Source organism: Hyposmocoma kahamanoa, unplaced genomic scaffold, assembly GCF_003589595.1.
Source record: "Hyposmocoma kahamanoa isolate Upper Pololo Valley unplaced genomic scaffold, ASM358959v1 66, whole genome shotgun sequence".
NCBI lineage: Eukaryota > Metazoa > Arthropoda > Insecta > Lepidoptera > Cosmopterigidae > Hyposmocoma > Hyposmocoma kahamanoa.
Window position 1 is genome coordinate 17,298,255 of NW_020653854.1, and position 14,818 is coordinate 17,313,072.

At 33.4% G+C, this 14,818-nt stretch overlaps 3 protein-coding genes across 3 annotated transcripts in view; 1 reads left to right on the plus strand and 2 right to left on the minus strand.

The window, feature by feature from the left end:
• Window positions 1–623: 623 nt before the first annotated feature.
• Window positions 624–4,600, minus strand: LOC113231962 (ras-related protein Rab-27A). The gene is made up of 5 exons (XM_026466533.1): window positions 4,281–4,600; window positions 4,086–4,153; window positions 2,394–2,508; window positions 1,938–2,134; window positions 624–1,085 (listed from the first exon to the last, which is right to left on the minus strand). The coding sequence occupies exons 1-5, from the start codon at window positions 4,428–4,430 to the stop codon at window positions 980–982; spliced, it is 636 nt and encodes a 211-aa protein (XP_026322318.1). The 5' UTR covers window positions 4,431–4,600; the 3' UTR covers window positions 624–979.
• Window positions 4,601–4,805: 205 nt separating this feature from the next.
• On the plus strand, window positions 4,806–6,451 carry LOC113232004 (migration and invasion enhancer 1). Its single transcript, XM_026466625.1, has 3 exons — window positions 4,806–5,103; window positions 5,209–5,306; window positions 6,208–6,451. The coding sequence occupies exons 1-3, from the start codon at window positions 5,039–5,041 to the stop codon at window positions 6,369–6,371; spliced, it is 327 nt and encodes a 108-aa protein (XP_026322410.1). The 5' UTR covers window positions 4,806–5,038; the 3' UTR covers window positions 6,372–6,451.
• A 51-nt stretch (window positions 6,452–6,502) lies between these two features.
• LOC113231789 (molybdenum cofactor sulfurase) overlaps window positions 6,503–14,818 on the minus strand; it is a 9,760-nt gene continuing 1,444 nt past the window's right edge. The window contains exons 3-8 of the mRNA XM_026466320.1: window positions 12,224–12,327; window positions 10,898–11,720; window positions 10,470–10,764; window positions 9,592–10,258; window positions 9,085–9,518; window positions 6,503–9,008 (exon numbers count right to left, since the gene is read on the minus strand). Of these exons, the coding sequence (XP_026322105.1) occupies window positions 8,787–9,008; window positions 9,085–9,518; window positions 9,592–10,258; window positions 10,470–10,764; window positions 10,898–11,720; window positions 12,224–12,327 (2,545 nt within the window). The 3' untranslated portion in view covers window positions 6,503–8,786. The remainder of the gene's footprint in view (window positions 9,009–9,084; window positions 9,519–9,591; window positions 10,259–10,469; window positions 10,765–10,897; window positions 11,721–12,223; window positions 12,328–14,818) is intronic.

Genomic DNA, 14,818 nt, shown 5'->3' on the forward strand with positions numbered 1-14,818 from the left:
TAATACTTCTCTAAAACTGTCTATACGGTTTTTCCAAATCATAGTATAATTTCCTACGGCCCCTTGTACGGACAACGGCACATCAGACTACACATTTTTGTTCGAAAATCGCCTCCAGTGCAACGGAACAAGATACGTCAATGTGTAGCTTGATGTGCTGGCGTGTGTACATCAAAATATACATAAAATGCGAAATGATCCAGACCATGACAATATTATTGCTGTGATCACGCAAACGCCCAGTGTACATTGTAATGAAAATATCGCATTAAAATTTAGCACTATACTATATGACCAGAAAATTAGATTAAAAAAACCTTGGTAGCATTTTTCACACAAAACTGAGGGCTACACTTGCTATATTTAGTACATTTTAATTTACATAGGGCACTTAAGGTCGTATTCTAGAACTCTACTCAATGCTCAAGTCAGGATTGCACTGGAAACACAAGTACTGGAAATACGACCCTAATGGCAGGGACTTGAGTATGATTTCGAGTGCTTTAAACCATACTCAAATCCTGACTTGAGCATTGAGTAGAGTTCTAGAATACGGCCCTTAGTGCTTTTCCCTTTATGCTATTATTTTTATGCTTACTGGGTCTTAGGAGTTTAAAGGTATTTATCCGCACATTAGCTACATTGTGGCTTAATAAAAGGCCAAGAGTATAATATAATTGCAATATTATTCTTTGGATGTTCATTCAAGTTACTTATAATGTTGATGTGTAATAAATAATTAAAATTTAATATTGACTCGTAGAGGACAGCATTAAACAAACATAAGAATGTGTTTCTAGTACTACAGTAGGTAAACAATACTAAACAAATCCATTACTAATCAGTAATACTCATTAAAAATCAAAGGTAACCCAAAGCATCCAAAAAGTAACAACAATTGATGCCATTGACTAGATTAATAATAAATGCAACAGATCCAAACTTACATAACTGTTAAGAAATCTGCTGTATAAACACGTTAACAAGAACACATGTTTCTTTCCTGCTTTGCTTGCAGCCTCTGAAGGGATTGTCGACGACGACCAGTGGCGCACTGCATTGCATAGTCCACTGAATGCTCCATTCTAGAATATATAGCACAAAAAGTAATTATCACGAAATGACCTTAACAATAAATAAATAGATTAAAATAATAACAATCCATTACACAAGAAGTAAGAAAAGGAATAAGTAAGCAAGAAATAAAATAAGGAAAGAAGTGGGTAACAACCTGGCCAAGGGCCATTAAAACAATTAAAAATAGAATTTAAAGAGGCCCACGCGAAATTTGAGGTAAACAAAGTCTAACATGAAAATTAATGTTTAATAAACTAATTTGCATTTATTTAAATATAGCTTAGAGACTTCAAAATTTATTATTATTACTGTATGGGTAGCTTTTCAGGCCAATGCAGTACAGGTATCTATTACAAATAAATATACCTTAGGGGGCCAGGCTTAGCATGTAACAAAATTGTAGAATTTCATTTTCTCTAAATGCAATGACATTCTTTTTGAGAAATGAAATATGTATGTGACATTAATATTAATGTATATATTATTATGTATGTCTTACAACACTATTATTAAAGTTGTTGAGTGTGACCTTGCAAAGTTTTTTCTTTCCCTGAAAATCTACAGTCAGTCGACCAGACCATGATCAGATGAGTTGGAAGTTACAGGGCTTTCCAGAAGATTAGGGCCATTGCCTAAGCTCCCCTTAATTACACAGCATGTCGGCTTTATTCAGTCTCGTAATTCGGTTTGGCAGCAATGATATGTGGGACAATGAATGGGGTAGAATGAGCATCTAGTCAATGCCTGCAGCAAACTGAATAGTATTTAGCTTCTTCTAGAATTGTTGGTATTTCCAGATAGTTGTGGATTTTGGAGTTGCGACTGTACCAAATACAAAGTAAAACACAAAAAAGATTTACCTGTACATAACTTTGTCAAGCAGTAACTCAATAGCCCGGTCAGTGTTTTGTCCCGTTTTGGCACTGGTTTCCAAGTATGGAAGATTGTAGTTCTTAGCGAATTCTCGTGCTCGGTTCTGGTTAACTAGTCGTTTCTCCTGCAAGTCACATTTGTGACCACAGAGCACTATGTCTGGATCGTCACTTAGGCTATGGGTCTGAAATTAAAAATTAATATTGAGTTACATATTATAATATTTATTATATTACATATAATATAAAACCTTTTGAATGTTTCGTTTTTATACCTAGTTAACATTATCAATGGTTTAGTACAATTTGAGTTTTCTTTGCAGCCTGATGTCAATGGAATTGAGCAGGGAATACTCTTAATATTTTGGGTGGTACTTGCACAGAGTACCCTACCACAGCTCGTTGATATCTAAATACACAGTAATTATTAAAATATTAAAATACCTTTAACTGCTCTATCCAGTTCCTGACTTCAAGGAATGAAGCTTCATTGGTCAGATCAAACAGCAGAAGGAAGCCCATTGCATCTCTGTAGAATGCTGTTGTTAAACTCCTAAATCTGGAATACAATTGTGTTTCAATTTTAACAACAAGTTATTACCATAACTTGAGTCATAATTTTGCATTCTACTTTGTGATCTATAGTAGTTTATGTGTCTGTTACATAATGAAAGGCATTAAAATACGAGTGAGGGTTGAAGAAATGAGCCGGCAGGTAAGTTTCATAAAAACATCGCACAAGTGTTTTAATGCCTAATTATGTACAGTTACATACACTGCTTTATCTACACCCATATATCTAAGCTCTCTGTGATTAATCCGGGAACTGCATGTTACGACTGGCGAAACGGCGGCAAATAAAAACTTTTCTCATGCATGTCACACAACCATACTTTTTATTTTTAATTCATAGACAAACTATAATCAGCCCCAACTAGCATGTCGTTCGATATCAAATAACGTGTGAAATTGTCAAAATTGTTTGCTATTGACATTTCGTTTTGAATAAAACTTCATCTCGACTGATATTAGAATTGAGGTCCAATCAAATTGTTTTGTTTTTCAGAGTTGTTCGAAATTTGAATGTAATTAAAACATCGAATTTGATGTTGTTATGAAGCAATAATAACATTTTCAGATAAAAAAATTGTTCTAACAAAACAGTTTACCTTTATGCTGGTCATAATTTGCGGCTTTTGAACACATTATAGGGAGTTCATGATATGTGTGTAGATAAAATAATATAACACCATCAAATTTTTAGCGTAAGGTAGATATATGTTCCCTAAAGATTCTGGAACCAATCAAAGAAGAATTTGGGCCAGATTTCATAGAAAGATAGAAGAGTTAGTGTCCAAGCCGAACCTAATCGGGGAAATAAAATCCACACGATATTGCTGGTTAGGGCATGTGGATAGAATGGGAAAGGATCAAGCTGCCAAAAAAGCTTATTCGAGGCAACATACAGGTCATCCTCGAATGGATCATCCGAAATATTGGCTACAAGGATGCTATCACCAAAGACTTAAAGGAGCTGAATATACCCAAATGGTTGGAACTGGCACAAGACCGAAAGAAAGAGTATGTTGCACTCTAAATATTAACTTGAAACTAAAGATCCTATTTTGTGTTATGGTGATCTTGTGCGCCAGATTGAGATACTTCTGGAATTGTTTTAGTTTTGGCTTTAACAGTACACTTAAGTATGGCTAATCCAATATCACAATGTCAGACTTGTTCACAAGATTAAAATATGTTATGAATATACAACCCAAGTTTTTAATTTGGCGCTTGTGTCACTTGCTGCATTAATTTGAGTTGAGAGGGTATCTGAGGCGCATCAGAACAAAAAGTGATTAAGTCACATATTGACTTGTTCTTCTTTTTAATGTAGTCATTTTAGTATGTATTTTATAATTTATTCAGCCTGAAGAGTAACTACTAAATGCTTATTAAAAAAACGTTTTAAATGTGCAGATCTGAACATAATGCGACAAATCTGTTCAATGAGACTAAACGTAAATTAAAATTGAAATTTATCAGATTTATCGGTTTTTGTTTTGTACCAAAAACTGATTATTTTTTTAATTGAGCCTATTGGCTGTGTAGTTAAAAACTATTTTATTATTATTATACCTTTCTTGGCCAGCTGTGTCCCATAACTGAAGGTGTATTCTGTGATGTCTGCCATTCTGCTGATAAATCTGAAAGATTAATTAATAAAAATAATTGAAATTAATTTTTAAATTACTTATTTCGAATATAAAGTCACTTTTTTACCGCCTACAAAAAGATTAGATTTTGTAATTAATAAGTACTTTGAATACTCACCACAGTTTTTTCTCTAAAATCAATTCCTACGGTGGAGATAAACTGAGTGTGAAAAACGCCATCAGTGTATTTGTAAAGAAAACTAGTTTTTCCAACACCCGAGTCCCCGACGCACAGAAGTTTTATCAAATAATCGTAATCCATATTCATACGAACTTTCGAAGTATTTCAGACAATATTCTGTTGTACTAGGGCTCATGGGGATTCTGTAGTCTTTACACTATTTAAAACGTAAAGCAGTAGTGTCTTTACTCCGGAATTAACACATTTCCTCAAGCTTCTCGTGTTGTGTTTATCGATTTAAACCATTTTGAGTGGAATTCTGTTTTCGACTGTGGTGATTTGACCGGTTCCGGTTTGACGGATTTATAAAGGTTTGACGTCTATGGGGATGGGATGCCAAATCATTTGAGTAAGTCACGTCAGTGATCTATCGATGTTTCCATTTTATACAGACTCGAAAGCGATATGATATTATTGCACTACTCTATTACTTCAAATGTATGTTGTAATGTCATTGTCACTCACATGTATCAAATTATCAAATTATTGTTGCAAATAGTATACAGTTATCTGTGATAGTATATTTGAGATGAGGATATTATATTGATATGATGATAATAATTAGTGTGTACGTATTAGTTAAAACAAATCTCCAAATGTCATCAATTTCTAAATTAAAGTAATTCTCTAAACGTCTAGTATTATGTAATGAAATGTTTGTTTAATTGCTTTGATATGAATAAAACTAAATAAAAATGACAGAACCTAAAGAGAAAGCTGCAACTGCAAAAGAAATTCCTAAAGTGCAAGTAGAATATTGGCAAGTTTATTGAATACATAGATTTTCTGCTTAGTTGAATGTTTTGTTTATTTATTAGTTTTTATAATAGGTACTATTTATTTATAATACTATTTTTGATACCAGTGGAACCTGTGATTATGGAGGACATTGTTTAGCTCTGGCTAAGGCTATACTAGAAAGTACTCCCAATGCTCTAGTAAATTGTCAAAGGGGACGTCAAGGTAAGTTACTTACTAATTATTAATTATTCAATTCACGAATAAATTTTTGCTGTAATAACTGATGACATTAATGCAAATAAAATTTATATGTGTGCAAATCGTATAACTTATTTCCACGATAAGCTTTGATGGCTGTAGTGTGTAGAAACGAAAAAGTAATTATTAATATTAATAATTAATTATTAATTAAGACACCTCTTTGTGTTTAAAGCGAAAAATAAAAACACATAGGTACCGTGGTTAGAAACTTAGTCATACCTATACAATGCAACATACTTACAATATCTGAAAAGCACCACTATTAGGGAACAAAATTATTAATAGTGGCTATAAGTAACAATAATAAATTTATCTGCTAAAATTACGAAAATTAAACAGTGATTTTAGGCGATCTTGACACGGAACATTTTTATTGTACCTATTGGTGCCAACTATCGACTTTTAACCGACTTCAAAAGAGGAGGAGGTTCTCAATTCGACTGTATATTTTTTTGTATGTATGTTACGCGATAACTCCGGCGACATTTGGGAATCAATTATGATTCTTTTTTTGTTGGAAAGAGGTGGCAAACTAGGGGATGAATGAATTTTGAGGTAGGTTTTTTTTAGTAATCAGTACTGAGATTATGTATAAGTAGCATTATAAACGACTGGTTATTGTTTTGTATTGTTATATGGCTAATTTGATAAAAAATACATTTATTAAAAATATTTTAAAATAAAAAAAAATGAAAGTCAATATTTTAAAATCCCCTTATCCACACTTTATACATGTATTAAAAATTCAAGGTGTTCTAAATAATTTGGCATGTCAAAAGGTTAACAACTTGATATTGTCATTAAATTAATATGAAATAAAATAGATTTCTTTCGGTATAAATAGGTACTTGTGTTTTTCCAGGGTCGTTTGAAGTGCAAGTGAACAATACACTAATATATTCGAAACTGCAAACAATGGCTTTACCAGATTATGATGAAGTAGCTCAAGTGGTTAACGACGTGTCACAAGGTGCAGAACCGAGGTTAATAAAAGGACAACAACCAATAAATTGTGTCATATCATAACATTTATTACATACTTTTGTAACAAACAACTTAGTCTACAACAAGCATAATATATTATTTATTTTGTAACTTAAATTACGCTACCGTTTTTATCTATACCCAAATAGAAAACATTCTAATTGGATTGTGCATGTTAGACGTTGAATAGTTAAATAAATAATTAGCGTGAACTTTGATGTACAATTCAGCACAACGATATTAACTAGGTAAGTAAATTAAAATCGAAATATCTTATTCATAATAACAAACATATCGTTTCAGTTGCACATTTTCAAGTTGGTAAGTCTATAAGGATATTTCTTTCAAAATTAATATTGTAAAGTCACCCAAAATAGAAAGTCACCTAAATTATAACCTGTGTGTCTCAAATGTAACGATACCATTGCCATATACGTCAAGTTGCTACGTAACATTACTTAACTCATATTATTATATTATATTGGTATGGGGTTCAAATCCCCGTTCAGCCCCGTTTGGCAAGGAATGTTTTGCGGGCAAAACTGAACGGAATATCTCAACAGTATAATATTTTAAGACTTAATAAATGTAGTGCACAAAAAATGTGGTCACTGGAGAGCCATGACCAAAGATTACAACAAAAAAGTTAAATGTTATACCTTAGTCAACTTCTTAAAATCTTGCATAAGTATTACATCGCACAGTATTTGAAATTGAGAAATAATAACAATTAGTCTAATAATAATGATAGTACCTGTTCTCAAACTAAGGAATTCCCTATACTATGATTACCAGAGCAAAGGAATTCACTCCCGGGCACTATCCAGAATACTCAGGCTGGATTCAATATAGAATAGTTCATTTTCCGAATTGGTTCTTTCGAGAATCGAATCCAGGACCTCCTCATCCAGCGCTTACGATGCAAGCCGTTGGGCTATCGAGGTCGTCAATGAAATTTCCTAATCTTCTAGAATCCATCTGTGTGACTTCATCTTTGGTATCGCGTAACGATCATTCACGTGTATAGAATAATCCCATTTCAGAAGATAGGTATATTATTTTGTGTCTATTACAAATATGTTTATTTTTAATCTTTTTACGTAGCTGTACAGTAACGTAAAGAATACATGTAAAACCAGTCCTTAAACTTTATAATAAAATATGACCTGTGAATGAAATATGTGTAAAGCAACGAATTTCACAAAGATTTTATTGCAATATAAAAAGGTTTAGTTAAAGTTAGTATAAGTGGTTGTACTACTGAAAATTATTATTGACAAACCTTGCCGGATGAGATTATGGGTATGGTCTGTTACATAATGTACTTATTATACTTTTTATATGTATTTTAAATATACAGAACATAATACGTGCCTATTATGAAATATCACACAACACAACGTTATTCTATGCGTATTTAACGCACAGATTATTTCTTTCTACAAATATTACCCACGTACGTCAAATAGTGGATAACCACGACAAACAAATAGTGCTAGAATACATTTAGGTGCATATATAAAGGGACTGAACTATTAATTAGTTAAAAACATTGATAATGGATGTTAGAAGTCAAAAATAATATTGGTCATTTAGGGATAATTCGGTTGTGGATGTTACCAATATCTTTAATCTATTTCTTCTCTTGCTCAAGGTGTCTTTGGAGTGGGGACTGGCGTTGTCGTATGTGTTTTAAGTTATACACACGTTACGTCGACTACCTACCTACACATTAGTATATAACTAATAACTGTAATAACATAATATCTACGGTATATGCATTTACATTTAAGTGAAAAATAATACTAAATAAGAAGTTTACTTAATAATACGTTTATATAGGTTTAATGCCCATTCCGAATCATTCAGTGGTGATAAACAAATATTATTGAATTAAGATAGGTTTAAACGAGCAATGACACCATTTTAAGTTTGGCCCATGGTATGCAAGGCAGTTTATCATAATAGTCCAAGTTCTCTGGCCATATTATTACGGTTCAAGCGCATATCATACATATTATATCATTACTAAGCATTGCACAACCCCAATAGTTTCTTATAATCTATCACGTGGTTGTTTTCAATTAAATTAGCTATAAGGCAAAAATATTCCCTCAAATCTAAATAACGTCACCAAATTGTAGCATTCTTTGTTCACATACAAGTGACAATAACCCCATGAGCAATTTGAATTTTGGGTTATGTTTCGTTAAATTGTACATAATAAATACATTTGAATTCAACTCTATGCCGTTTTCGACAAGAACACTCCAAAGTGTCAAGCTTGATGTGCTCTTTAGTGTACCCTATGTCAATATTATAATAGATGTTAAAAGTTTAAGGAATATTTTCTCCGTTCTTAGAATAAAAATAATTTAGCGTAAATAGACTTAAAAAATGATGGTGTGTTGATACTATTACCACTACTACTTTTTAAGTACATCATCGTGTAAAATTTCATCTGCTTATATCTTCGACGGCAGTAAAAGCTTTTATTGATGCATAGTTTTTCAGGAAGCCGTCTTTGGAACCATCAACAGTTCCAACATACGTCATGTAAATCCCGAACCTGATTTTACCTCCAAATTGTTCAGAAATTGTTCTTAAGGGTTCAACGGTCTTTTCTCCAGTTTGTTGGTCAATGCAGACCATATGACAGCGAGGACAAAGTCCTTCAACCTGAAAAAAAAAACAAATACTTGAGAAAGTGAAATTAAAACCGGATGAGATTTCTTAGCTTTAAAATGTTTCTAACCTTAAATTCATGTTTTCCTATATTCAAACTTTCCCATTCTCTTTCTACTAATGGGTGCTCTGTATCTATCATCAAATTGCCTCTAAAGCGATTCGTTAATTGATCTAAGTCATCGGTAAATGTCGGATCCTTGATTTGATCTCTCAACCATTTCACTGTTGTTCTGTTTATCAATAGAAATTGAGCTTGATTGCTCAAAGATAGCAATTTCTTCTCTTCTTCTTTTTTTTTCTTTTGCATTCTTTTGTCACTTTCGGACTGTCTGATTAGTCTCAAATATGATACTTCTAGAGCTTCCGATATCCAGTTTGCCACTTCGTCACCACAATCAATACCGTTTACAATATCACTACATACTTTGGTATGGCAAAGTGCGGCTGGTTTTTGAGGACTGTCAATTTTTGTTTCAAGAGGAACAGCAATAGATGACTTGCCTGAAATTAATCAATACAATAAATAACAGTTGCTGATATTCTCTTAATGATTAAATACATTAAGTAAGCATACCTTTAAAACTTAAAATTAGCATTTTCTCCTTCAGGTCTATTTTTGGACAAATCATACACATGCGTGGATTTTGTTTTTGGGTCAAGCAAACGCCATTGTCCTTAACAATCATCCATTCTCTATCAAAATCAAATCCTTTTGGTCCAATTTTCCACGCTGTTCTTATTTTAAAAGCTCCACACGACTTAATGGGAAAAATAGTAATTTCTGTTAAAACTATCTCATTACTTGTTGGGGTTATTTGTGGAGGCTTCTGTCCTTGATTTGAATTGAATATTCTTAGATATTTTTGGTTATTAAATATATCAAATGAACTACTGGTTGGAGTTAGTGGGATTGCAGCCGAAATGTTGCTTAACTTTCTATTTTCGTATTGATTATACATAGTACGATTAGGTTTATTTAATTTGCTAGCAACAAAGCATCTGCAAATCATTTGCATTAGTTTGTCCACGTCATCATACGTATTGTAATAGCCAAACGAGGCTCTTATGGCGCCAGTTGGTCTACCGTTAATTAAATCAAAATCGTCGCCGCATTTATGTCCCGCTTTGTACATCTCTTTCATTTCTTTGTTGGTTGCCTTTAGATGTCTCTGACAGGAACCCGAATTACAAAAGCATCCTGTTCTGACGTTAATGCTAAAAAGATCTGCTAGATTTTGAAACTGAAATTAAATAATAATATAGTCATTAAGTAAGTTATTGTGTAAAGCAGGGTATTTTGGATACATGTTATGAATTTGGATTTATAATGCGCGTATTCAATTACCCCTGTTGTCGTACAATCTATGCTTGTTTCACCGTAATCCAGTACACATTAAGCTATCAATTAAATTAGCTAACTAGGTCAAAATTAAAGAAAAATTATAAATATACTTCTGCATATCCAACAAAGCTCTTGTCATCTCTCATAAGGTTAAAAGTTACAATGGCTCCTTGCATATCTATATCCATAAAATCGGTATCAGCATATACAACGGCTGCTTTAACTCCATTTCCATGTTCAAGTTTGTTAAGCTGGTAGTACAAATCTTGGGCCAAAAAGAACGTGTGATAAGATATTGTATCCATCACATCATTATTTATAACCTTTGGTATCATTGTATGCAGCACATCAAAGCAATGCTTTAGCGCTATAATTGATAAAAATGGCACAGTGCCGTCTTCGAATCTGTGGGTCAAATAATTTAGCATGTTTTTCATTTATTGCCATATTTAGAAATATCAAAGCAAATAACGAAACTTTTTCAAAATAATTATTACGCCATCGTATTTACTTTGATACCAGATACTTCAGTACCTACCTCTCATGAAGAGTTTCCCTTTTCACGTGAAAGTCTTCACTGGTTAGAACGACATCGACTGTTCCGCCGCCAAAATATCTCTTTTGGTTCAAAACGTCAGCGCTACTATTTTTGATCAAAATCGCCCCCAGACCAGTCGGATACCCAAATATTTTATAAAATGAAAAGCAAACAAAATCAGGTTGCCTCTTCCCCAAGTCTAATTTATTTGTGGCCACATATGACGCTGCGTCTAATAAAACGTACCAATTATTACTGCCTTTACCTATATGTTTCTTCATGTACAGGTTTAAGTAACCATTTTTTATTTTGTCAATTGCCTCAAGGGGATATTTGAAACCATTAAAATTACTTTGAGCAGGATAAACAAAAAGAGCGTTGCCTTTATTTTTGTGTTTCGCTTTTAATTTTGTTGATGTAACAGCATCGCCACATAACGAGTTCAAAAATTCTTGATGTGAGACATGTACAACATCTGCATTTTTATCAGCAGCAATCTCTCTTAAACCAAGAACTGATGTGTGGTTATCTCTCAAATAAACAAAGGAACCCTGTAGTGATTCATTTTGTTCACTAGTAAATTGAAAAGATTCTGCTACTAATTTCAAAGACTGTGTGGTCCCAGAGGTGAACACTACGGAGTATGTTGTGGGATCCGTATTAAAGTGTCTAAGAATTAAGCATCTTATTTGTTCTATGCAGTCTTTCGTGTATTTATCGGTATGAGGATTCATGTAAATATTTTGCATCAAATCCTCATTAACTATTTTGATTAACGATTTCGGATACAATGTTGCTCCAGTATTTTCCAAGTAGCATCTGTCTGAAAAAAGTATTGTATTTTACATTAAAATATAGCTTTAAATTTCGTGACCTATTGTTAATAGCTGATTTCCATGGTAATGGAAGTGACAGGAAGTCACAGCTAGATAAAATGAATTGTAAGAACCTAATTGTTTAGCATAGATTAGTTGTATGTACGATCAACAGTAACAAACGCTATAAACAGTAGGTATAACATGTTTATGTTAATGAATTTGCTTTAATCAGCTGGTTGAATAATGGAACACTTCATTATATTTTATAAACAATGCGCAAATTTTTGTTACGAGTACTTTAATTTCTCTAAAAGTCATAAGATTTTTCTTAAATGTTATTCTAAATGAATGACTTGAAGACCCTGTATACTTATAAAGGAACAACTAAGTGAGAAACCAAAGTGAGCCTTTTATTACAGTGAAAGTTGAACTTAAAAAGTGAATTGAACGTATGGATGACACAAATAAATTAATACAAAATATGTTGACGAATATTGTAAATGCTTACCTTTGAGTCTGGCAAATTCTTTAGTAATATTTTGCATGTCGTCATTTCTAATCACTTTACTCAAAAGACTCATCTCAGTGGTCTCTTCCTTCGGAAAATTAGGCCTAAAATAAATAACACAATGTTTGATTATAGATATTCAATGGAATTGGCACTATAACAAAGCAAAACCGAATTGAGGATATTCGCGTTTCGTAATGACGAATTCCATCAGTTCCTGTAACCTTGGTAAATCGTGATCTAATACTATATAATTACGAGCTATTTGCAAAAAATAATCTGAACCGTACATGATAACCTCGCAACTTGTTTTGCTTTCATAGACACTACGACTTGACAGTAGACGCTGACACATGTTTGACTATTTGCAACTTACTCAGTGCTTATATACAAATTATAGTGTTGGCATAGAGTAAATGTTGTAGTTTTCACAAAAAAAATATATTTACCCAGAAGAAGTGTTTTCATTATTTTCAACATGACAATAGAAAATGCTAATCAAGATTAACATAATAATTACTCTTAACACTAAAACAGGTTTTTAGGTTTTTTGGTATAAAATATGTGCCAATATTAAAATAAACAATAAATTAGATCCGTTCCTAGTAACGTTAGTTGATATTTTAATCACAAAATAACAATAAAAGGAAATTTATACAATTTCGTAGCGCTTTGTTCCAAGTTGAGTGTTAATATTGATACGGTTCAGTAACTGAATCATGTCGCTCACCACTAGTCGGAGACTATTAAACGACAGTTAATGCGTTTAGTCGTTGCTATTCTCGTATGAGTCTGTGGTTGCTGTAAATAACGTGTGCTGCGATAAGGTAGCATACTTTTAAGTTAAATTGTTTCAATTACAATTTATGAATAGAAATGTTTTGATTATCAAAGTAAGGACCAACAAATGAGCAATAATTACTAGTGACCAACTGAAGTTCCGAGTCCGTTGTTAAAATGTCCTGTGAGAAAAAGGAACAATAATTTGTTCTACCCACTTATTGCTATTCATTTTTAGCAGGCATTTTGATGTTTCAGTATTGTAAGTTTATTAAATTACCAACCGCTTATGGGTGATACATTGGTGCGCACATTATATAAATTTGTAGCAAGGAAGTCTTAGTTTCGGGAGCGATGGAAGCTTTTTAATAGTAAAACAAAAATAAAATTAACCAGCCTCCGTAACATGGCTACGCATGATAGTCGCGACTCGCGCGATAAAATTGAAATAAGCGCGCGCTATTGGCTATCTCAGTCAGATCTAATTTAGATTGCCAATAGCGCGCGCTTATTTCAATTTTATCGCGCGCGTCGCGACTATCATGAGTAGCCATGCTACGGGGGCATAACCTCAACTAATAACACCACAGTACCTAATTTTCCACCTAAAAGCTTAAACAGCTTGCTAGTACATTACGATATACCTTGATATGACTAGGTTCTCACTTATTGTTTAGTCCTCTGACTAACGAAATTTTAATTTGTAATAAGAATAAACGAAAAGTGGTCTGTAATTTTAGCTGGTCGGACAAAACGTAAACAGCAATATTTTTGATCTCGGATGACCATACAAAACCCACCCACCTTTAATCTCCTTGTATTCGGCTCCTCTGGTATGATATGGTGGATGACGTCACCGCTATTCGTTGCCTACTTTTTGGAGCTCCAAAGGTCCACCGTCACAATCAGTCACCAGTAGACACCAACACGACACCAAGCAGTCAATAATAAAAATGATGGATGAATGAGAGGGAATGCACATAAAATATCACTCTGTCAAGCCCGAAGTCGAGAGAGTTCTGGCGGGCGGCCTCCCGAACCAATATAAGAAAAAATGCAGGTGAGATTATATTGCGATCCAGCGACTTATTATAAAACTACCTACATATTGTCCGAGCGCAGATTATTGAAAAAGTTATGTTTTAAGGATGTTTACACATTTACGAACACCGCCCACTGTTAAAATGTAATTTTAACCGAGCTTAAAAGACTAAATGTAAAAACGTAAAAAAAAATTTAAAAAATTAAGAACAAAAGCAAAAATTAAAAATAAGAAAATTCAATCTGAAAGAGATAAAGGCGCAAGCCTGTGAACGGGTCTTTTGAAAAAGTCCTGTTTAGTTTTGACCGTAGCTGTCCGAACGATGCCATCTTTTGAAGGATGAACCTCTGATATCCGCCCAATTTCCATTGTAGTGGAGACAAATTACGATCACTTACGAGTACTAAAGTACCGACACTGACGTTACCGATGGATTTGGTCCATTTTCCTCTCTGCTGCAATGTGCACAAATATTCGCTGTGCCAGCGTTTCCAGAAACTTTGCAAGAAGCGCTGTAGTAATAGCCACCGCGACAAGCGTTTTATATTAAGTTCCGTTACGTCCGATCCCAAAAAGGCATTGAGTGGCTCTCCGATTAAAAAATGTCCCGGCGTTAACGCGTCTAAATCATTAGGATCTGAACTTAAAGGGCAAAGAGGGCGCGAATTTAAAATAGCTTCGATCTGTGTCAAAACCGTTACTAATTCTTCAAACGAGAACTGTAGTACCGACCGTACGAACAAGATGTGATTTAATCGATTTTACCGCAGCTT